General features: G+C 42.3%; 1 protein-coding gene and 1 long non-coding RNA gene across 2 annotated transcripts; both read right to left on the bottom strand.

The window, feature by feature from the left end:
- Positions 1-4,765: 4,765 nt before the first annotated feature.
- On the bottom strand, positions 4,766-11,695 carry LOC140616431 (uncharacterized). Its single transcript, XR_012016921.1, has 3 exons — positions 11,605-11,695; positions 6,970-7,283; positions 4,766-6,849 (listed from the first exon to the last, which is right to left on the bottom strand). It is a non-coding gene; the product is annotated as an uncharacterized lncRNA (long non-coding RNA).
- An 8,194-nt stretch (positions 11,696-19,889) lies between these two features.
- On the bottom strand, positions 19,890-20,288 carry LOC140616432 (large ribosomal subunit protein eL31-like). The gene has a single exon (XM_072797123.1). It carries the CDS (start codon positions 20,286-20,288, stop codon positions 19,938-19,940), a length of 351 nt encoding a protein of 116 aa, XP_072653224.1. The 3' UTR covers positions 19,890-19,937.
- Positions 20,289-25,310: the final 5,022 nt, after the last annotated feature.

Below are 25,310 nucleotides of genomic sequence, written 5' to 3' on the forward strand. Positions count from 1 at the left end.
GGAGCTTCCTGGTCCCATCACTTGGTCCCTGCTTTACTTCTGTCCTGTAAACTTAGACTTTGTCTAGGTACCTGTGGCCAGAACTCTGTGTACCTGGCTGCCTGCCCACCTGTACCTCTGCTCATGCTCGCTCTCACCCCACAGCTGACCCAGTCTAGCTAATTTGCAGACACTGAAGACTGTCAGCCTAGAGGCTCAGTGCTCCCAGCCCCTAAACGCAACAGCGTCAAGAGAGGAAAGACTTTGGAGACAGATTCACCCCGGTTGAGTTCTAACTTAGCCATTTGCTCACTCTGAGGCTTTAAACAAAGTACTCGAATCTCTCTGAACCCCACTTTCCTTACGGTTAGAACGAGGATGATAATAATAGCTATGATACCCGTAGTGTTTACCATGGGCCAACTACCCTTGTGTACTACTTTGTGTGTGTTAGTTCATTGAAACCTCACAATAACGGTCTAAAATAAATGCCATCATTTTCCCATTTTACAAATGAGAAAGCAGGAGCCTCCAGCACTTGAATACTTAAAAAAAATTTTTTTTTAATTTTTTTTGGGAGATTTTACTTATTCATGAGAGACACACAGAGGGGCAGAGACATAGGCAGAGGGAGAAGCAGGCTCCCTGCGGGGAGCCCGATGCAGAGCTCCATCTCAGACTCAAACTGTCAGCCTCCAGAGACATCACGTGAGGCCCAGCACAGTGCCCAGCACGCGGGGGCCTCAGCAACCAGTCGTTGCTACGTGCTGTTTCTGCCCGTCTGTGTCTCCATTTCCCTGTGGATGTGCTTGGGAAATAGTTGTTGACCTAATCGAAGGTCGTGTTACTAAATCTATCAGCCTATCCACCTCTGCCCTACGTCTGCCATCCCAATCGTATGAGCGGATTTTGGCCCTGGTTTGTTCGTCCCTTCCTTTACCCATTTAGGCAATTATTAATGAAATTGCTGTTCTGGGCAGCCCGGTTGGCTCAGCGGTTTACTGACGCCTTCAGCCCAGGGCCTGGTCCTGGGGTCCCGGGATCAAGTCCCACGTCAGGTTCCCTGCATGGAGCCTGCTTCTCTCCCTCTGCCTATGTCTCTGCCTCTCTCTCTTTCTCTCTCTGTGTGTGTCTCTCATGAATAAATAAATAAAATCTTAAGGAAAAAAGAAAGAGAAAGTGGAAAGATCTGTCTAAAAAAAGAAAAAGAAAGAAATCGCTATTCTGGAGAAGGTGAGCACAATTTGCAAGATGGACACAGCCTCTTTCTTCTCAGTGTTTATGATTCAGTGGGAAACCCCATCAAAACATCAGCCAGTGAATGTAAAATTACAGTTGGCAAGTGCTCTGAGGCGGGTGTAGAGTGCTATAAGCCTATCATGGCATCTGATCTAACCAGAGAATCAGGGAGGGGTTCTTGGAGGAAGTGATATTTACTTGAGAACTGAAGAGTGAGTAGGAAGCAGTAGACGATGAGAGAGAAAACATCCCCGTCAGTGAGAACAACATGTGCAAAGGCCCTTTGGTGTAAGGGAGCAGGATGTGTAGAAGGCCAGTGTGGCTATAGGCCAGTGTGGCTACAGCAGAAATTGTGTGGCATGAAATGAGTCTGGAGATAAATAGGGGCTAGACCATCCAAGGCCTTGGAAGCCACAGTGGGGTTTTATCTCTATACCCAGCACACTAGGAAACTGTTAAAGGTTTTTTGTTTGTTTGTTTTTTGTTTTTAAAAGATTTGATTCATTTATTCATGAGAAACACAGAGAAGAGGCAGAGACGCAGGCAGAGGGAGAAGCAGGCTCCATGCAGGGAACCTGATGCAGGAATCGATCCCAGAACTCCAGGATCATGCCCTGAGTCAAAGGCAGACGCTCAACCGCTGAGCCACCCAGGGATCCCCTGTTAAAGGTTTTTAAGCAGAGTTCAGGTTGGAGAGGGGATGACATGATCCAGGACACTTTTGAAAAAGATCACTGATGCAGGGTGAATTAGAGAGAAGTCAGAGAAGGAGAGAAGAGGGTTCTGGTCTGGACTTTTCCACATGAAAGACTCTGGTTGAACTTTCTTTGCTGACCTGGTAGCTCATTGCTCTCAGGGAGTCTTTCTAGAAGGTTTAGCTAAGAATCCTGACTTAAGACTTAAAATGTACAGATGTCTAATGATTCTGATTTGGGGAGAGTCTTGAGGATTTGGGGGAGAAGCTATTCCTACCAGGTATGATCTCCAGTACTTTCCTGGCTCCTGCTTCTGTCCCTCAGCTGACGATGGTGATTCTTGTGTGTAGCCACATGCCTTTTACACTAAGTCACAAAGTTAGGCTGTATCCCCAGCCAGCATCTCTCTAAAGATGCTATGACTTTCAGAGTAAGATCTGACAGCATTTCTTTTTAAATATTTTATTTATTTATTCATGAAAGACACAGAGAGAGAGGCACAGAGACACAGGCAGAGGGAGAAGCAGGCTCCATGCAGGGAGCCTGACGTGGGACTCGACAGACCCTGGGATGACACCCTGAGCCGAAGGCAGATGCTCAACCATTGAGCCACCAGTGGTTTACATTGATTTGTAAACACCAATGTCTCAGAAAGGAAATGACACCAGAAACAAGAAGTAATTCCATATTAAAATATGCAATAACACCAAACTGAAGGAGAACATTGAGAATTCTGAATGGTCTTGTTTCTTAGGGTCCTTACCTACAACAGGCCAATCCAAATCCCAAACCCTTATAACCCCAAAGTTCATCTTTGCTTCATGACAGTCTGTCCCCTGTAGCTCTGTCTGTCAGAATAGAAATATCTAGAAAAAGGTTCTTAAAACAGACTCCAAAAGTTTTACTGCTATAAAGACAACTAGGGACAACACAGCAAATGGGAAAGTCTCCTGCTATGGAATGAATGGCCTGTGAAGAGATTAATTAGGTAGCAAGGATGTATCAGAAATTAAAACAAAGAATTGGACACGCTGCTTGATCTCGATCACTTGCCACCATCACATGCCTCATTGCTTCAAAATGAATAAAATGCTCAAAAGGCACATTCTCACCCAATAAATACAGAATGGGGTAGTAAGGGAAAATCGGAGTCATTGTGCACATTTGCAGTTGGGATGTGCAGTTGGGAATTTGAGCCCAGGCAGACCCTGGAATCCATTAGCCTTGACATGCCATATATCATCGCAGAGGTAATTTCCCCTTAAATTTGCAATTAGGCCTGGGATTTGGCCCTCGACCCTGATGTCACAGAGCATCAATTACCCTGCTTGGTGTACCGTGTGCCTTACCCCGTAACAAGCAGAGTCTTCTTCTGCCGGGTTCTATAAAGTTCAGAGTCCAACGCACTGGCCAGTTTTGTGCTTTCTCATGTCTCGTGGGTGCTTCCTATTGTTTCCTCTGCTTAAGGCTTACGTCCCTCCAGAGATGATACCAACCTCCTTGAGGTTTGGGAAACCAGCTCCAGATGACTCTCTTCCTTCCTCCTCATCTCCAAGAGGCATCTGTGCCTCCTAGTAACTTCGCAAAAATGCCTTCTCTCGTTCCAAGGTTTCGGTCAGCCTCCAGGACATAAACGCTCTATGTGAGCATAAGTGTGTTTGGTTTCAGACATTCACTCAAGCATGGGTTTTCTGCTTGTCACATTCTAGGTGCTGTGGGTATAAAAAGGAGTCTCCAAGAACTCCACTGGGTCCTTGCATTTCCTTTCAAGGAAATCTATCCAAGCCACACAGCAGAAACCAACACACTTTTTTTCTAACATAAAGTGAAGGGATGCGTTCATCACTTCAGTTCGCCAATAGTCTGGAAGAGCCTTCTCTTGTTTTATTTCACTCCTTTTTCCCCACTTCTTCCTCACTCCCCACTCTCATTAGCCCTTCTCTCCTCCGACCCTTAAGCACCTGCCCTGTTACGTTTGGCACACATCCTTGGGTCTGTACAGATCTTCGAAGAGTACTGAGCATGGTTGCCTGAATGTAAGCATTTTAAATTTACAACAACAGTAATAGTAATAGTGTGCCGTGAGAGTCATCCTATTTCTTAATTTTAAACAAATGGCAGACTGTGTTTTGAAGACCAGTGGATGGGGGTGCCTGGCTGCCCCAGTTGGTAGAGCATGCAACTCTTGATCTCAGGGTTGTGAGTTCGAGTCCCATACTGGGTGTAGAGATTACTTTTAAAAAGTAGAAATCTGGGCAGCGTGGGTGGCTCAGTGGTTTAGCACCACCTTCAGCCCAGGGTGTGATCCTGGAGACCCAGGATCGAGTCCCACATCGGGCTCCCTGCATGGAGCCTGCTTCTCCCTCTACCTCTGTCTCTGCCTCTGTCTCTGCCTCTCTCTCTCTCTCTCTCTCCCTCTGTGTGTCTCATAGATAAATAAAATCTTTTTTAAAAAGTAAAATCTTTAATAAATAAATAAAGACCAGTGCATGTTTCTGATGGTACCTCTGGCTTATTCCTGTGTCTGCTTCAGTCTTCGATCAGGGGCAGCCACTGTTTCTCCCAACCATTCCCCCAGGTTAAGCCCCATTTAAAGTGCCTCCCACTTTCCCCACCCACAGAGAATGCTATGATCAGTCACCTGAGCCTTGTCTCTTGTGCTGTGCTCACTGGGAGTCTCCTTCTAAAAGTGGGACTTATGGGTCATAGGTCGGATACTCACCTAATTTCACTGAGTTCTGCTGCCACATTGCCCTCAGATGGCTGCACCATTTACACCCACAGCACCCCTTCACTCTCTCCATATAGTCAGCTTGGTACCTCAAATCATCATCATAATAATAATGCCCACTGCCACTGCCACTTGTTGAACATCTGCTACCTGCCAAGCTGTATGCTAGTTGCTTCTTGTGCAGAATCCAGAATACTTACATCTTTGCAAGGCGTTTATCAACATCTTGTTGGCAGGTGAGGATAGCAAGGTTCAGCCAGGGTAAGTTCCTCATCAAGGGGCAAGCAGCTCTCCTGTGACCGAGGCAGGCTCAGTCCCTGGTGCTGAGCTCCATGTGACTTGAAAAATATGTACTACCGAATGTACTAGGTTAGTTTTATTAAAATCACATAACTAGCTGTGATGGAGGAAGGTGACACTGGTCAAGCACTCCCCTTTAGATGAGGGGGTACCCCTCTGCAGAATTTTGCCCATCACAGTGGGGTGCTCAGAGAGCCACAGAAATTCTTCTTTGCAACTAGAACTGAACTAAAAGTGAGATCTTCACGTCATTTCCACATAAATACACTGACAACAGTACCCCAAGATTCCTAAATAGTCTCAGTATGAAGGGCAGTCTTTACTAGAGACCTCTTTGATATATTAGAATAGTAGTTTTGTAGAATTTTTTCTCAGTATTTTAGAGTATAAATCTAAATGGTTAATGGTTGGAAAAGTCTAAGCTTTCTAAGGCAGACTAGAAATTATAGCTTCCATTTGAGGGTGAAAACTTATTTGTTTAATAAAAAACCTTTATGGATGCAAAGAGTAACAAGGCATTCTCCAGCCCTGAGGGGCTTACAACCTCCGGGAGAGAAAGGCATCAATAAATAATTTGGAGGGTGGCTGGGTGGCTCAGTGGCTGAGGCTCTGCCTTTGGTTCAGGTCACCATCCTGAGGTGCTGGGATCGAGTCCTGCATCAGATTCCCCATGGGGAGCCTGCTTCTCCCTCTGCCTGTGTTTCTGCCTCTCTCTCTGTGTCTCCCATATATTCATTTATTTGTTATAAATAAATGAATTTATACAGAAATATATTTATAAATAAATAAAATGTTAAAAATATGTAAGTAAATAATTTGGGGACCGACTAGATCCCGCACCAGCAAATGGAGAGCTCCCAGGGAAACAGAATAGAGGCAGATGCCCAAAGGCAAATGCAGGGAGCATCAGCTCCTGGCATCTAACAAAGGGTGCCTTGCGCCCGAGTCAGCCTCGGCCCTGCCTCTTCGGGCACTATGAGAAAACGGGGACCGGACCCGCAGATCATAAACAAGCCGGTGGGGTCAAAGGAGGATGGGTCTGGCTTGGGCCAGCGGGTACCGGGTCATTCAGGGAGTAACCGGGACCCCGACCTCAAGAGAGCATATGGTGCCTTCTCTCCGCTTGCGGGTGGTTGGAGTTTCGTTAGATTTCCCTCAGTTTCCGACCTGTCCTCCTTCACCATCTGTGCAGAGAATGATGTTTCAGGTGTCAGGGGAGCTCATTTTGTAACATTAATCAGGGAGGATTAAAACTATGCTTTCTTCCGATCTGTCCTGCAAGGGTTGCTGGGGAGTCCGGGGGGGGAGTCCGTCTTCGGACACAAAGGCTGCGCTCACCGGTTTGAAGTACCACGTTCAGCCAAACGGTGATTAGACGGATTCCGCCTGCTACTTTCCAATTCTAAAGTTTTAACTGCTCATTTCCGGGCTGCTCCATCCCTTGTCCCTGGGCGCCAGCAATCCCCATCTAGAGGCCAGGTGCTTTTCTGACATTTTCCTCAAAGCAGGTGTTGGGGGGGGGGTGTCCAATGACATGTTTCTGGATTTCCGCATCCCGTATTCATCGGTGCAGCTTGCAAGAGCCCGCTGCACCCTGCCCAGCACCTGCGTTACCTGCTCTACGAGCCAAGGCTGGGCTCAGTGAGTATTTTCCTCCTGCTCCTCAGAAAAAGAGGGGGGCAGAGAGAGAGCACCGTGACTGGAATTGTAATGAGCTCCCAAACCTGTTCCTAATTATCTTCCGTAACTTAGCAACGTACTGGATGAGAAAGGAGCAGAACGATTTAAATTCGTTGCTGAGATGTGGGTGGAAGTCGGGGAATCGGGCACCCTGGCGGTGCTCCGGGTACAATGTGAGGCGGCATCTGCGAGGTGGGGAAAGGGTATGTGCCCCCAGTTCAGCTTCTGTAGAGGAACAAGGGAGGGAGGAGGAGCTGAGCCCACGGGGGTGGAGAAGTCGCTTGAATTGCTACTGTAAGATTCCTAGATTGCCCAGGGAAGGGAATCTGGGGCCCTCACTCTTACCTTCTAATAACCATGTGCAGTCGTGGGCTGGCCAACAATTGATTCCAGAGAACCAAGCAATTTCTGCAGCCTCCCCCCAGCCCTCTGAGCTCTCCTTTTCAAAATGTCAGGGTATCTTTGCTATCTTGTGTCTTGCATGGAAAGAGATATGCTGTACATTTCTTGAGCTGCAGATGAATTTCAGGTGACTACGCAGTACCCATCGGTGGGACTGCCAGTGGTCACGTGAGGCTCCAGAGCGTGCTCATCAGAAAGCACAGGTTGGGAATGATCGCCAGTGGAAGAGTTGCCAGAACCAGGTTTTGAATACAGACCTGAAATCAAGGAGACATGTAAAGGCACTTATTTCCTTTTTTTTTTTTTTTTAAAGATTTTATTTATTCATTCATGAGAGACACAGAGAGAAAGGCAGAGACATAGGCCAAGGGAGAAGCAGGCTCCATGCAGGGAGTCCAATACGGGACTTGATCCTGGGTCTCCAGGATCACACCCTGGGCCGAAGGCAGGTGCCAAACCACAGGGCCACCCAGGTGTCCCCAGCCACTTATTTCCATTGGAAAATTCAAGTATAGGTCAGAGGAAGCCTCGCTTGATAACAATTTATGAGAAAAGCATTGGGTATTTTGCTGAATCATGAACTAAATATAAAACTTGAGGGGATCCCTGGGTAGCTCAGGGATCTTTAAAAAAACAGATTTTATTTATTTATTCATGAGAAACAGAGAGAGAGAGAAAGAGAGAGAGAGAGGGCGGCAGAGACATAGGCAGAGGGAGAAGCAGGCTCCATGCAGGGAGCCCGATGTGGGACTCGATCCCGGGTTTCCAGGATCACGCCCTGGGCAGAAGGCAGGTGCTAAACCACTGCGCCACCCAGGCTGCCCAAATAAATAAAATCTTAAAAAAAAAACAACAACAAACTTGAGAATGACAGGGGTGATGAATACCTAACTGAATCTCATGTGTCCCATTAGAAGCATGGGATTCCGGTCAAGGGGAGACCATTGTTTTGTTTTTAGCTTTAATCCTGGAGACCCTAATGCAGAGTGTGTGATTTGGCTCTGGCTCTGCTTTTCAAAAAGCAGCATTGATTGACTTGAGAATGTCCAAGGTAAGAGTAATGAATCTGGAAGCTTTGTTAGGTGGGGACAGCTGCAGAAATTGGGAGTTTTTGGACCAAAGCGGGGAGCCCAAGGGACCCTAGTCCAAGAGGGAGGCTCCCTCACCTGCAGTAATGTACCTTGTATAGATGTTGAATTCGCCCCTACCTGATTTTTCCTTCACTTCCGTGTGAACCATCTCCCTTTGCAGGCAGGGCTTTCCTCCCATGCTGCGCAGGATTGTTCCAGGCAGTTTGCAGTGAGCTGCTTACTCGGTGTGAGCACTGCTGCAGCTGGCCTTTCTGTGGGACTCAAGCCTTCCTGCTCCTGCCCAGGTGAGGAGCAGAGTGCCATTTATGGCCAATGCATCCCCTAGCTCTTGGGGTTACTGAGTCCTAGGGTGCTCTTAATATTCCAAAGCGTCTTAACCAGATCAGAGCCATGGAGTAAATAAACTCTATAGGCTCAAGGTGCTAGCTCTCAGAGAGCCCAGGGAAGGATTCAGGGAAGAAAGGGAGTTTCAGAGATGCTTGGATTTAAACAAGCAAGGAGAGGGAGGGGAGACCCTGGGCTGGAGGAATATTATTGCCAAGGTAGGGAGTAGACAAGCCTGACTGTAAGGACAGTGGGACAAGGCTGTGGGGAAAGGTCAAATGATGGGGAGCCTTAAATGCCACATAAGGGTTTGACTTCTGTTAGGGAGGCAAGGGGTAGATTTGTCAGATTTGGCAAATGAAATACTGTGCCCAGTAAAATCTGGATTTCAGATCAATAACAAATAACTTTTAGTATAATGATGTCCTAAAAATTGCATGGGACCTAGTCTTGCTGAAAAAAAAAAAAATGTGTTTGTGGTTTATTTGGAACTCTGACTTAACTGGGCATTTTGTACTTTCGTAACTCATGCAAGGGGAATTCACTGAAGTTTTATAACAAGGGAGTCCTCTGTGTCAAGTTTGGAAAGAGTCATCTGGCTGCTGTGTGGCCAATGAATTTGAGGAGGAAGACACAGAGTCAGGGCTAGAGAAGGAAAAAACTCTATTCGTCCTGTACACCCAATACTTCACCTCTGCTACCAGATGTTGGGGGCAGTTTCCGACCAGATGGGTGTCCTACGATTCAGCTCAGTTCTGGCATTATCTACCTGGACAATGTCAGATCTCACAGGTTGAGAGCTCAGATCCCACAAGACTGCCCCTCCCCCTAGATGTCACTCTCCAGGCCAGGTTATCACACCAGCTACAAATCAGAGGTTCCCACAAGCCCTTCCTCCGTTCAATAATTTGCTAAAACAGCTTCTAGAACTCAGGAAAAAAAAAAAAAGAACTCAGGAAAACAGTTTACTTACAGGAGTAACAGTTTATGATAAAAGGATACAGCTCAACAACAGCCAGATGGAAGAGACACACAGGGCAAGGTATGGGGGAAAGGGCACAGAGCTTCCATGTCCTCTCTGGACATTCCAGCCTCCCACTACCTCTACCTGTATACCAACCCTTCAGTTGGGTTTTTTTTATGGAAGCTTTGTAATGTAGGCATGATTGACTGAAGCCTTGGCCATTGGTGATTAACTCAACCTCCAGCCCAGCTCCTCTTCTCAGAGGTCAGGAGGTGGGACTGGGGATACCCACGTGGGTCAGCGGTTGAGCTTCGGCCTTTGACTCACAGGATCCCAGATCAAGTCCCATATCGGGCTCCCCACGGGAAGCCTGCTTCTCCCTCTGCTTGTGTCTCTGCCTCTCTCTCTATTGTGCCTCTCATGAATAAATAAATAAATCTTAAAAAAAGAAAAAAAAAAGGAGGTGGGGCTGAAAGTTCCAGCTCTCTAATCTCTTGGTTGTTTCCCTGGCAACCAGATCCCATTGTGGTTATCTAGAGGCTTTCCAAAAACCACCTTCCTTAACTTGGACTTCAGATTGAAAGGGCTTGTTACGAATAATAAGACACTTTTTTCCCCTTTTCTATTCAAGACTTGTCTCAGGAGCCGTGGACAAAAGACCGAATGTTGTAACAAAGGATGCTCCTATTTTTCTTATCACTTAGGAGATTACAAAGTTTTAGGAGCTATGTGCCCCATGTGTCCCTGTAGAACTACGGCCATGGGTGAAGACTAAAATATATACAATATTATGTATTACTATAAATCACAGTACCACAGGCAATAAATTGGAAAATGATTGAAATTGTCCCAACTTGACTCTATAAAAGAGCCTTGGTCTGCGTTATAGTAAAAATATGAACAAAGGGATGGATTCAGGAGATGAGCTCAATGGCTCAGTCAACAGGCTGTGGTGACTGGCCAGAAGTAGTTCGGGGGAGAAGGCAGAGGAGTGTGGCGGTAGCGAGGATGAGTTCAAGGTTTAGTCTCAGCGGCTGGGATGAATCCTGGAGGAAATAGTTCAGGGGAAGAATGACATAGAGGAAAGAAGGTGGAATTTTGAGTTCTCTGGAAGACCTTCTCATGGTAGATACCAAATGGGAGTTTCCGCAAGCAGGAGAGAGGCAGTACTAAATTCCAGAAGAGAGAGTGGGTAGGAACTGTCGGCTTGGTAGCCCCTGGATAGTGGCGGCAGCTGAAGTAGGTTGAAGAGTGGATGAGCCCTCCAAGGGAGGAGGAAAAGTGAGGTTCAATATAAAGGTGGCTCACGGAGGGAAGAAAGCTTAAATTCATTGCATATTTAATAGATTCCGGTCTCTACTCTGGACTAACAAGTGAGTCTCAATTAATTACTAGTGGCTTCAACCTTTTCTTCTCATTTCAATAAAGGTGGAAAGCAGATATGGAGAAATAGTGTAGTTGCCATAACAGGCTTCCTTCTATGAACATAGTTGGGGGATGTAGTCTTAAATCTCTGAATGCCCAGAAAGACTGGCCCTCTGAGCATCACCCAGATGCTTCAGGGATCACAAGTAAAACCTGATGATGCTGTTGGCTCCCATGCTTGTCAGCCCAAATCTAGAGCGAAGGAGTTGAGGGGAGTTTAGGAGGCCTGACACTAAGGGTCTGGGGTCCTCCCAGTCCTGGCACTAATCCTGCACCAGAGCCGTGCTAGGTGGCTCACTCAGTGGCCGGCTCCTTGCCTCTGCACTTCTGCAAAGTGGCTCAGTCACAGCCAACTGCTGATCAGCCCATTGTGCCCCCACCCCCACCCCAAGGGACAGTATTTGGACACATACTTGACCAATCACACATGCTGGTTTTCTCTGAGTCAGGGACACAGGGAAAAAAGCAATCTTGACCCTTAGCTATGGACAGCATCCAGGGACTGCAAGTAGTGTAATTTATTGGAATCTTAATGAGATTCTAAGGATTTCTGGCTCCTGTTCAGGTGAAAATCTTTGGGTTTTAGACATTCTGACTGCAACGTTAAAGATTTTTAAGTGAAAGACTCAGTTGCAAAGTCAGAGAATGGCAGGATGCAATGAGGCATTCTCAAGTGAGGTGAGAACTGGCTGAAGTACCCTGGCCCTTCTTCTTTCCTTCCCACCCAGACACTCCCCTGGGTCACCCTGGGAAGTGCTTTGATCTCCCACTCACTGGATCTTATGGAGCCTGGCTCTCTGGGAGGCCACAGGGGGGCCCCTGCCTCTCTGCCTGGAGGCACTGCTGGTGATGCAGCTGCTGTGGGAGCCGACAGATAAGGACCTGCTAGGGCCTTTGTGATGCAAGTTGCTGGCTGGTTTGTAGCCACTCTGATGAGCCGCTCACCCAGAACCAGCCTTCCAAGGCTCAGGCCTTCCTTCAGCTTCTCCCCTGGCCTCCTTTTTCCAACTGTATTTAATAATAACTTTCTAATATCTCCAGAGCTGTGTCTGACCCTCTAATTTGTGAATTTGTCAACTGTCTAAGTAGGATTAAGCAACCTGAGATCACACATTTCTGTTCTTGTGATCTTAATTCTCTAAGTGAAGACAAATTGTCACAGGAAGTTGTGTGCTGCTGAGACAGGGTTCCAGGAGACTGGGAATTAACGTGTGCTAGCTAAATTCTGCTCTGCGGCACTGGATCCCCAAACAATTTTTGGGGTAGGTCTTGTTTTCATCTTACAGACCTGAGGTTCAGAGCTTCCAGAATGTACCCAAAGCCACATAACTACCAAGTGTCTAAATTGGATGAGAATTTAAACTCAACTGATGGGACGCCTGGGTGGCTCACCAGCTGAGTGTCTGCCTTCGGCCCAGGGTGTGATCCTGGAGTTCCAGGATCGAGTCCCACTTCGGGCTTCCTGCATGGAGCCTGCTTCTTTCTCTGCCTATGTCTCTGCCTCTCTTTTGCTGTGCATGAAATACATAAATAAAATCTTAAAAAAAAAAAACTCAACTGACTTCAGATTCTGAACTCTGTTTAGACTCTATGCTCGAGTGTGGAGCTTCAGTTTTGGTTTTCTTCCCCTGGAGATAAAAATATATATGGAACTTAGTGTGTAGCTCTGGATGTTTACTGTTTTATCTTCTAACTGATACATTTGTTAACAAATATTGATTGATGGATCAACGACTGGAAGACAAAATTTTGGTGTTGTCCTAGCAAGTAGCAACTACATTTACTTTTTTTTTTTTAAGATTTATTTATTTGAGAGAGAGAGTGCAAGAGTGGCAGGAGGGGCAGAGGGAGAGGGAGACAGAATCTTAAGCAGACTCTCTGCTAAGCATGGAGACTGACATAGGTCTTGATCCCACGACCCCGAGAGATTATGACCTGAGTGAAATCAAGAGTCAGATACTCAACCTACTGAGACACATAGGTGCTCCTTCCTTATATTTTTTAATAGACCTTAATTTTTAGAGCACTTCTTGGTCCACAGAAAAATTGACTGAAAAGTAAAGAGATTTCCCACATTCTCCCTGCTCCCACACATGCATAGCTTCCTGCATATCAACATCCCCCATCAGATTGGCACACTGGTGTACCAATCATCCAAGTCCATGGTTTACATTAGGGCTTGCTCTTAGTATTGTATATTCAATGGGTTTGAGAAAATGTATGACAGGTATCCATCATTATAGTGTCATAAGAGTACAATTGATACTTGAACAACGTGGATGTTAGAGTTACCAACCTCACTGTGGGGTTGAAAATCAGCATATAACTTTTGACTTTACAAAAACGTAACTAATTTAAAATTAAAAAGAAAAAACAAACAAACCCCCCCAAAACTTAACTATTAATAGTTTACTATTGACTAGAAATGTCACCAGTAACACAATTAACACGTTTTCTATACTATATACTTCATTTTTACAATAAAGTGAACTAGAGAAAAGAAAATGCTATTAAGAAAATCATAAGTAAGAGGAAGTGCATTTACCATATTGTACTGTATTTATCAGAAAGAAATCCACATATAAAAAAATGGACCCCCTGCAGTTGAAACTCCTGTTGCTCAGGGGTTGTCTGAAGTTTCATTACCCTAAAATTACTCTGTGACCTGCCTATTCATCCCTCTCTCCCTCTACCCCTGATCATTTTACCATCTCCATAGTTTTGCCTTTTCCGGACTATCGTATAGTTAGAATCATACAGTGTGTGGCCTTTTCAGATTGGCTTCTTTCACTTAATAATATGCATTTAAGGTTCTTTCATGTCTTTTCATAGCCTGATAGCTCATTTCTTTTTGGCGCTGAATAATATTCCATTGTCTAGATGTACCACAGTTTATTCATTCATCTATTGTTGGACACCTGGATTGCTTCCATGTTATGGCAATTATGAATACAGCTGCTATAAACATCCGTGTGCAGGTTTTTGCATGAAAATATTTTCGACTCCTTTGGGTAAATACTGAGGATTGTGACTGCTGAATTGCACAGAAGAGCTTTGTGAGAAACTGCCAAACTGTCTTCCAAAGTGGCTGTACCATTTTTCATTCCCAACAGCAATGAGTGAGAGTTTCTAGTGTTCCTCATCCTTGATAGCATTTAGTGTTGTCAATGTTTTGGATTTTGACCATTCTAATAGGTGTATAGTGATATCTTGTTATTTTATTTTGGATTTCCTTAATGGTGTATGATGTTGAGCATCTTTTCATATGCTTATTTGTCACCCACCCAGTTCTCTGTATTTCTACATCCTGTATGGACTTGTATCCGTTTTTTTCCCCATTAAAATTCATATATGGGGGGCTATCTTGCTCTACTCTTGCTGGAGTTGAATGTATACATGACATTTGTGAACATTATTGGATGCAGATGGAACTTCTACTTTTATAGCTCTGTCCCAACCATCAGATCTTTATATCTAACTGCTTATTGACATCTCCACTTGGATGTCCCATGAATACCTCAAACTCAACCATCTAGCAGAAGCTTATCTTCCCCCACAAACACAAGCTCCTGCTGTCTCCACTCTCACTGAATGGTATCACCATCTAAGCCTCAACCTTGACATCTCCTTCTTGCTCACCTGCCCTCCATGCCACCACCAAGTCGTGCTGACTATCCAGTGAACATAGTTCTCGTCCATTCCACTTTTCCCCATTCTCACCATTGCTATCATACTTAGTCACCATCACCTCTTGCTTGGACCACCCCAACAACCTCCCCACGGATGACCCTATCTCCTCACCTTTCCCTCTCTAACTCACTCTCCCCATAGTCAAGTGGGGAGACCATTTCAAAGTACAAGTTTGCCTATATATGTCACTGCCAGACCATGAATTTCACTTCCTCAGGACAAAGTCCAAAATCCTTAGCATGCTCTGTGGGGCCTGAATAATATGACTCTGTGCTAGTCTTTCCAGATGCAATAGGAGCCAATCACAAGAGCCCTGTCCTCCTCATGCTCCTTCCAACCTAGAGATAGGAACAGAAAATAAACAGTAAAAAAAATATGAATAAGTGGATGGTGATTTGTGTTATGAAGGAATGGATGAGGTGTCTCAATTGGGAAGGGCAGGAGTTGTTACTCTAGATAGCATGGTGAAGGGAGGTCTCTTTGAGGAGGCCACAGATATGCTCCAGGACCTATCGTACGCCATGAGAACTAGTTCTATACAGAGGGAAGAGCATGTGTGAAAGCCAGGTTGGAGTTTCAGGAACAGAAAAGTCAGTGTTGCTGGAACAGAGAAAGCAAGGGGAAGGTGGTGCAAGATGAGCTGGGAAGAGTAGGCAGAGTTGTGGGGAGCATGCTGGGTTTCATCCTGGTAACGTGTAATGTAGAAGAGTGCTGAATACAGTGAGGGGACTTGTCAGAGGCTGGGTTCATGGAGAGCCCTCTGGGGAATCCGCGGTATTCCAGCAGAGATCTCATCACTGACACAGACATGGCAGTGGAGATGGAGGGAGCAGGTGCATTGGAGCAGTGAAGTGACCTGCACAGAGTTGGAGGAAACCTTGGTCTCCAGACTCTCAGGTTGGTTCTTCAGTTTGTTTGACCAATAGTTAAGTCAAGTTGGAGATTTTAAGAGTCCTGAAGTTTTACTTGCTTTGACAGCAATAGCTGTTAGGAGTGATCAAAACCTGCACGTTGCGGCACCCTGGTAGCTCAGTTGGTTAAGTGTCTGACTTTGGCTCAGGTCATAATCCCAGGGTCCTGGGATCGGGCCCTGCGTTGGGCTCTCTGCTCAGTGGGGAGTCTACTTCTCTCCCCCTCTGCAGCTCCTCCTGCTCATGCAACTCTTGTGCTCTCTCTTTCCCTCAAATAAATAAATAAAATATTTTTTAAATGTCAAAAAAAGAAAGACAGAAAACCTGCACATGAGTTTGCCTATTTCACTCCTAGTAAGAGGCCACAGGCTCTTGAAGGAGTCTTTGTTGTTGTTCATGTGTGGTTGGTTTATGGCTGGATACTGGAGGGTAGGTCTCTAGCATTTAGAGAGGCTGTGTGCATAGTGGTCCCTGTTCTCAGAGATGATGCTCTCTAGCTCTCCCATCAGGCTATGAACAGGACCATGTCATTCTTTTTTTTTTTTTTTTTTGGTCTATTAAGATGACTATATAGTTTCTGTGCTGTAGTTTATATTGTTTTTAAAAAATATTACAGGGATGGCCTAGCAGCTGAGCATCTGCCTTTGGCTCAGGTCCTGATCCTGGAATCTGGGATCAGGTCCCACATCGGGCCCCTTGTGGAGAGCCTGCTTCTCCCTCTGCCTGTGTCTTGCCCTCTCTCTCACTCTCTTTCTCTGTGTGCCTCTCATGAATAAATAAATAAAATATTTTAAAAATATATTATATCAATTGCGCCACCTGGGTGGCTTAGTCAGTTGAGTGTCTGACTCAAGTCTTGATCTCAAGGTTGTGAGTTTTAGCCCTGCATTGGGCTCCACATCCAGAGTGGAGCCAGTGTGTTAAAAACAAAACCAAACCAAACCAAAGCAAAACAGAAATATTTTTTTAAAAATTATTAAATAATAATAATTTAAATACTAATAATTAAATTAAATAATAATTTAAATATTATATCAATTGATTTTGGCATACTAAAATAACCTTGCATTCCCAGGATAAATCCCACCTGGTTGTGATGTGTAATTCTTTTTATTTTTTATTTTTTATTTTTTGTAATCCTTTTTATATGTTGCTGGATTGGTTTGCTAGTCTTTTATTTATATTTCTGCATTTTTATTACTGAGAGATATTGATCTATAGTTTTTCATTCTTGTAATGTCTTTATCCATATAAAATGAGCTAGAAAATATTCTTTTCTGCTTTTTGGAAAAGTTTATGATGGATTGGTGTTAATTCTTTAACCAATTTCTGATAGGATTCACCAGTGAAGCCATCTCGGTCTGGGCTTTTCTTTGTGGGAAGTTTTTGGTTACTAACTCAATTTTATTATTTGTTATATGTCTAACAAGATTTTAAATTTATTCTTTAGTCAATTTTAGTAGTTCATGCCTTTCTAGGAATTTGTTTAGGTTACCTAAATTGTTGGCATAAAATTGTTCACGGTAGCCCCTTATGATCTTTTTTACTTCTGTAAGGTTGGTAAGGATGTCTCCTCTTTCCTACCTCAACTTAATAATTTAAGTCTCGGGCAGCCCAGATGGCTCAGCGGTTTAGCGCGCCTTCAGCCCAGGGCGTGATCCTGGAAACCCAGGATCGATCCCACGTCGGGCTCCCTGCATGGAGCCTGCTTCTCCCTCTGTCTGTGTCTCTGCCTCTTTCTCTCTGTGTCTCTCATGAATAAATAAATAAAATCTTTAAAATAATTATAATAATAATTTAAGTCTCTTCTAATTTTTTCTTGGCCAGTCTAGCTAAATTTATCAATTTGGTTGGTCTTTCAAAGAACTAACTAGAATTTGTTGATTTTTTTCAATTTTTTAAAAGTTCTATATTTCAGTATTTACATTCTAATCTTTATCATTGTTTTCATTCTTCTTATTTAGGGTTTAGTTTGCTCTTCTTTTTCTATTTTCTTAAAGTGGAAAGTTATGTTATTGATTTGAGATCTTTCATTTTATTTTTTATTTATTTATTTATTTATTTATTTATTTATTTATTTATTTATTTATGATAGTCACAGAGAGAGAGAGAGAGAGAGAGGCAGACACAGGCAGAGGGAGAAGCAGGCTCCATGCACCGGGAGCCCGACGTGGGATTCGATTCCGGGTCTCCAGGATCGCGCCCTGGGCCAAAGGCAGGCGCCAAACTGCTGCGCCACCCAGGGATCCCGAGATCTTTCATTTTTAAGCCGGAAATTACAGTAAATTTCTTTCTTATCTGCATCCCATAAGTTCTAGCATCTTTTGGCTTCATTTTTATCTCAAAATGCTTTCTAATTTATCTTGTGATTTCTTCTTTGACCATTTGTTATTCAGGAATGTGTTCTTAAAATTTCCATGTAGTTGTGAATTTCTCCAATTTTTTTTTCTGTTACTGATTCCTAATTTCATTTCATTGTAGTCAATCATTTTGTATGATTTTATTCCTTTTTAACTTTGTTAAAAAGTTTGGTCTGTGGCCTGGCACATGGTCTATCTTGAAGAATATTTCATGGACACAAAGAAAAATGTATATATTCTGCTCTTGTTGAGTGTTCTATGGATGACTGTTAGGTCCAACTGGTTTCTAATGTTATTTAAATTGTTCATTCCTTGTTGATCTTCTACCCAGTTATTCTATCCATTATTGATGGCAAGATATTGAAGATGTTACAATTTCATTGTCTAGTTCTCCCTTTGCTTCTCTGAGTTTTCCCTTCTTGTATTTTTGGTATTTGTTATTAGGTGCATATGTTTGTAGTTATTATGTCCTCTGATGGTTTGACCTTAAAAATTTTTATTTTTTATTTTTTTAAACAATTTTAGTTTTTAATTTTTTAATTTTAATTTTAATTTTTTAACAATTTTAGTTTTTAAATTTATTCATGAGAGACACACAGAGAGAGAGAGAGAGGCAGAGACATAGGCAGAAAGAGAAGCAGGATCCGTGTAGGAAGCCTGATGCGGGACTCGATCCCACGGCCCTGGGATCACATCCTAAGCCAAAGGCAGACACACTCAACTGCGGAGCCACCCAGGAGTCCCTTTTTAAATTTTTTAAATTTTTTAAATATCTTATTTATTTGAGAGAGAGAGAGTGAAATTGAGCATGAGTTGGGGGGTAGGGGCAAATGGAGAGGGAGGAACAAGCTCCCTGGTCAGGAGCAAGATCCCATGACCCTGAGATCATGACTTGAGCCAATGGTAGACACCTAACTGACTGAGCCACTCAGGAGTCCCAACCCTTTAAGAAATGTTAAATGCTCTTTTTAAATCTCTAGTAACAATTTTTTGTCTTCAAGATTATTTTCTCTAATATTGCTATATCTCCTCCAGCTCTCTTTTGGGTATCCTTTGCACAGGATATCTCTTTCCATCCTTCAGTTTTCAATTTATTTATATCTTTGACTCTGAAATGTGTCTCTTATAGATCATGGGTTTCTTTTCTTTTCTTTTCTTTTCTTTTCTTTTCTTTTCTTTTCTTTTCTTTTCTTTTCTTTTCTTTTCTTTTCTTTTCTTTTCTTTTCTTTTTTCTTTTCTTTTTATTAAATCCATACTGCCAGTCTTTGTCTTTTGATTGAAACACATTTGCAGTCAATGTAATCACCAACTAGGTAGAATTTACAACTGCCATTTTGCTATTTCTATGTGTCTCATGTCTTATTTGTTTTTTTGTTTCTCCATTACTACCTTTTTTGGGTTAGATATTCTCTAGTACCATTCTCTAATACCATTTTAATTCCCCATTTGTTTTACTCTACTGTTTTTTTTTTAGATTTTACTTATTTATTAGAAAGAGATAGAGCAAATGGGAGGGGGGAAGAGCAGAAGAATAGAGAGAGGCAGACTCTGCACTGAGCATGGAGCCTGATGTGGGACTCTATTGGATGACCCCAAGATCATGACCTATCTTTTAAATCAGATAGCAAAATAAAATAATTAAAAGCAGAAGTATATCTGTACTATCTTTCATACTTACCTGTATACTTATCTTTCCAGAGCTCTTTATTTCTCTGAGTGGAACCCAGTCTAATGTCCTCTTATTTTAGTCTGAATGACTCCTTTTAGTTTTTCTGGTAGGGCAGGTCTGCTAGTGTTGAGTTCTCTCATTTTTTGTTTATTTGTGATTAAGTTTTTCTTTTTTCTCTTTTTTTAAGGATAGTATCAGTGGCTATCAAATTCTTGATTGGCAGTCTTTTTCTTTCAGCAGTTGGAATGTGTCTACCATTGATTTCTGGCTTCCAGATGTCTGATGAGAGGTCAGTTGTTGTTCTTATTTTGTATCCATCATGTGTAATGAGTTGCTTTTCTCTTGATGCTTTCAAAGTTCTTCCTGTTTTTGTCTTTCACCAATTTTACTATGATGTGTCTAGATGTAGACATCTTTTTTTTCAGTTTTATACCTTTATTTGACAATCAGCAATTAGTTCTCATCCACATTAACAGTCTATAGATTTTTGAAAGTGGTGACAGGTACGTAGGTAACCAGCATGTAGAGCTTGTTTGGTGAATCTTCATCCTCGTTACGTTTTCTGGACAACCGCACACTGATACGGTATGGAACATTCCTTATTCCTTTGGCCCAGACAGCTTTGTTGAGCCTGGTGTCAGTGCACACATCTGGAGTTCCCATCTCCTTCATGGCAAATTTCCAGATCTCTTTGAGTGCCCGAGGGGCAGGCTTCTTGAAACCCACTCCATGGATACGTTTGTGAATGTTGATGGTGTATTCTCTGGTCACTACCTCGTTGATGGCAGAACGGCCCTTCTTCTCGCCACCCTTCTTTTCGGGAGCCATTCTGACGGGCCCTAGCTAGAAAGGCGATGTAGACATCTTTGAGTTTATCCTCCTGGGAATTCATTGAGCATGTATATGTAAAATATGTTTTTAAAAGTTTGGAAAGTTTTTAGTCATTATTTCTTCACATATTCTTTCTGCCTCTTTCTCGCACTCTGCCCTCCCTCTGGGACTACTGTGATGTGTATGTTGCTACACCTGTGTGTCACACAGGTTTCTGAGGCTTTGTTTATTTCTCTGCACACTTTTCTCTTTCTGTTCGTCAGACTGGATCATCTCGATTGGTTGTTGGACAAATTCTCTCTTTCTTCTGCCAGTTCAGATATGCTATTGAGCCTCTCTTGTGTTTTCCACTTCAGTATATACTTTTCAACCCAGAATTTCTATTTGGTTCTTTTCAATAATTTCTTTCACATTATTGATATTCTCTATTTGGTGAGATGTCATTTTCTTACTTTTAATTCTTTAGACATGATTTCCTTTAGTGATTTGAACATATTTATAACAGATGACTTAAAGTCTTTGCCTAGCAAATCCAACATCTGGGCTTCCTTCAGCATAGCTTGCATTAAACACTTCTTTTCCTAGGCATGGACTATACTCTTTTTTTGCATTTGTCACAATTTTTTTATGGAAACTAGGTTTTAAATATTAAGTATCCAGATTTCTTTCTCCCTGAGATTTTTTTGTTATTGTTATTGCCATTTGCTTGTCTAGTGACTTTCTTGCATTAACTGTTTACAAACTATGCATTCTTTGTCATTTGCAGCTACTAATATCTGCTCAGTTAGCTAGTGGTTGCCTAATAATTAGAGAGATATTTCCTCAAATGCACTGAAATAATAAGTTTCCAGGCTTTTATAAGGACTTCTGTGTGTGTGTTGAGGTATGCCTTCCATATTCTAGTAGATCGTTTACATCTCTGCCTTAGCTTTCACTCTCTGCTTGTACAAAGTCTCAATGTCAGCGAGAGGTGAGATATTAAGCCTTCTAAACTCTTGCCTGGGCATATCCGCAGCCCTGCACATGCTTGTGGCCTTCTAGATTCTCAGTAATATGTTACAGCTTTACAAAGCCCCCTGAAGACATCTCATTCCCCATCATTTCCTTTTAAGTTTTTTGTTCAGCCTCTTGTTAGTCTTAACTGGTATCACTACCACAAGCAGCTGCATTGTCAAACAATTGCCACTGACTGTGTTTACAAATGCCCTAGGGATACAGCTCTTTGCACAGAACTTGCTCTGAATAAGGTTGAATAAAGACAAATCCTGAGAATGGAGCTTTGCAGAGAGGCTTAAAAATAACAATTTTCTCATGGTGTGGTTGTAGGAGTTCCAAACTCATTCTGTCCCCTCCTGTGGCTGCTAGGTTGCTGGTTTTCACACTTACCAAGGTATAAACCTGTCATTTTCCAAGGCTACTGTGGAGCGAGGGAGAGCAGTGAATAGGAACAGTGCAAATTGAAATGCCACAAAGTTTGCTGTTCTTACTGAGATTAAGTCATATTCTTTGAATAAATACTCTATGAGTTGTTGCAAACCCTTGATTAGCTTATAGAGCTCTGAAAAAGTTGCATTTGACAGATTTTGCCAGTTTCTCATTGTCTATATGGAGGTTTTTGGAAGTCCTTACACCACTAATCTGGAGGTGCTTCTCCAATGCTGACCTCTTTAAAGAGGTCCTGACAGTCCTTTGAGGGCAGCAGCTTTAGGAAGGGGATGCTTAGTGCCTCTGGGGTCAGTTAAAAGTGTTAGATACTTGGGGTGCCTGGCTGGCTCAGCCAGTAAAGCATGAGACTCTTGACCTGAGGATCATGAACCAAGCCCCATGTTGAGCTTAGTTAAATGAATAAGTAAATAAATAAATGAACAATAGCATTTAAAAAATAAACTTGCAAAAAAAATAAAATAAAAAAATAGAAAATAAACTTGCATTTTAAAAAGCATTAGATATTTATTGCATTTATTTTTCACACCCCAGTAGGCTTTTATTACTAACTTGCTGCTGCATATAGTCACTGAATGATTACAATTGATATTACTTGAATAATAAGAAAAGATAATGGTTTACATATCCAACATAGATGAGTCAATAAGAGTCAGAGTTTTAAAAACAGTGGTGACAATGAAGTACAATGGGAAGCGATTAAGACTGAGAGTTTATGAGGGAGAGAATTTAAATATAAGATTATTCAAAGGAAATTAATTAGGGAGCCCAACCTTAGGGTATGTTAGAAATGGGCTAATAGAGCACTATAGAAAAACTATACCAGGCAATATTCTCTGTTGATCTCTGGCTCTTGAAAACATATTGTTCTATTGATATACTAGTTATTCCCCTTCAAACTACCCCATGTTTGGCACCCTGACATCTCTACGTGATTTAAGTTGTAGTTTATAAAGAAGACAGCCATTTTTAGTAATTATATTGGGATATTTTTATGTGGCATTTTTATGCTCTATTATGTGGAGTTACTGAAAAAGCTAGTAAGAATGAAAAGGTTTCTTGAGTAAGCTTGAAGCAGTAACATTAAGTTGAATTTTTAAATGTTTGGTATCTGCTCATTATCAGTAAAGATGACCATTTCCTTTCAAATAGAGTCTGAGAGCACAATAGCAGACTGGGATAATTAATCTTATTTTTCTAGAACATCCTGGTAAAACAGTAAGAGAGTTCACATTTTTTAGCAAGGTCACATTTTACTTGCATTATTTTCCAAAGCAATAAACAATCCATCCATCTTCCCACCAGAACCTAATAAAAACCAAAAACCAAAAACCAAAAAACCTATATTTCATAGGGTTAAAAGGTCAACCTCACTGAGAAACATCAATGGAATCTGTGTTTTCCTTTGTGGCTGAGCCTGGTTTCAAATATATAAAGGGTGAAAATAATTGTCTATGGATTCACTCAAGCTGGTCATTCTTCTGAATTGAATAAAAGTCAGGAAATGCTGAAATTCACTTTCCATTCACCAGTGCCTCACTGTTCCTTGTCTTTAGGAATGCAAATACTCTACAGTGATTTGCCAGTTCTAGAAGAGACCTTATAGTTAGTGAGCCAGATTTTCTTAAGATATTTACCTGAAATTTGAGATGGACCTTAGGAAGAAACAGTGGCTCCAACAAAAATGCAAATTTGAGGCACATTTCAGATATATTACAAAAAACAGCCAGAAGGTCTGGCCCATATGCTCCCTTGAAATCTGATTGACTTGTCTCTTTTCTGCTAAATGGAGCAATTGTAGGAAAAGGCAGTCTCACATAGAAGTAGAAGCTTTAGCTTGGTGGTTATGAGAAAACTGCTGAATAGATTGGTTTTAAATATTTTGAATTTTTTGTAATGTTACAATTTTAAGAAAAACCTGGCTGCTTTAAGAACTAAGAGTCAAGATTCTAACATTAGAATAAAGGGCAAATATATAAGGAAAGAGCCAGACTGTGCTAATAATACTTTGAACACTGTTATTCAAGGTGCATGGGTAACGGAACCTATGAATCTCAGTCAGGATGCTTGTGAAAACACAGCTGCCTAGGGTCTTTCCCTGCCCTAATAAATTGAAATTTAGGACATGGGATTTGAATTTTAAGTCAGAATTTTGTACACTGTAAAGTTTGAGAACCACCAAGAACTCCTGTTTTCCACATATAAGCAACTTAATATCCCAGTTATCACAAGAGTTAAAAATAAAAACTAGCTTCTAGCACAAACTAAATACTCTCCTTTCTTAACTATTGTATCCTCTACTTGCCAAGATTTTTTTCTTTATGCAGCTCTTATTTGGGCTTCCTTATACTGTATTCCTAACTGTTGGCTGGTCTTCTCTATAAAAATCTTCATTTCTTGGGACAGCTGGGTGATTCAGTTGGTTGAAACTCTTAGTTTTAGCTCAAATCATGATCTCAGAGTTGTGGGATAGAGCCCTGCCTGAGCTCTGTGCTCAGCAGGGAGTCTGCTTGGGACTCTCTCCACCTCTCCCTGTGTCCCCCACCAAATAAATAAATATTTTTTAAAAGGGGGGGGGTTCATTTCTTTGTGATTTTTTTTAGTATTTTTGTTGTTGTTGATTTGTCTTCTCAGACTAAAAGAAAAAACAAACTTCATTTCTTGCTGCACTTGCTGCAGGATAAAAGATAAGGGCAGTTCTAGAGTCACCTACAACTAGAACCAGGAACATTTCTCGCTATGCTAATATATTAAGTACGGGTCCCTGGATCTTTAAATTATCTACATATGAACTAAGCTGAATCACTGCATCTAAACCAGCTCATCATCACCCCTGTCACCTTTCACCTCATGGCAGCCCCTTCAGTGTAGAGCTAAGGTATGGATCACTGGATCTTACATATCTATAGGCATAATAATCACCTAGGGATTCATTCAAAATAGACATTCCTGGGCTCCAACCACCCAGCTTCTGATCAGTGAATATGGAGCAGATGCCAGGAATCTGTCTTTATCAAGCACATCTCCCACCCCAGGCTATTCTAGAATCTGGACCCAACCTTTGGGCAAACTTTCATAGAGGAGTTTAACTCCCCTATTCAAGGGTAGCTTTGCCGCTCTTAGCAAATTCAGCATTGGAAGATTGAAGTAGAGTAAAGAGAATCTGAGCCATCAGAGAATAGGTCTATGAGGAGAACTCAGGCCCCTTGAGAATCACAACACATGAAACTCTCAGGACAAACATGACTTGAGAATCACAATTCGAGTGGGTTTGAGTGGGAATTAGTGAAGCTGGAATCTCATTGGTGATTTATATATGTGATGAAGAAAGATGTACTTGACAATTTGTGCCTAAATTTTTTTTAAATCTTGACACAAGGAGTTCTGCTCCTCACCTTTGCCCCTCACAACCTTCCACTCCCCATTCCCAGACACACTCACGTCCATGATACCCACATGAGCACTTTGGTGTTTGGTAGTTCTAAAACAAAAGATATTGTTAAGAACTCTGAATTTAAGCACATGGAGATGGCTCTTCAGCAAATGTTTCAAATGCTTGTAAGAAACAGACCAGAA

This window comes from Canis lupus, chromosome 24, assembly GCF_048164855.1.
Source record: "Canis lupus baileyi chromosome 24, mCanLup2.hap1, whole genome shotgun sequence".
In the NCBI taxonomy this organism is placed as follows: domain Eukaryota; kingdom Metazoa; phylum Chordata; class Mammalia; order Carnivora; family Canidae; genus Canis; species Canis lupus.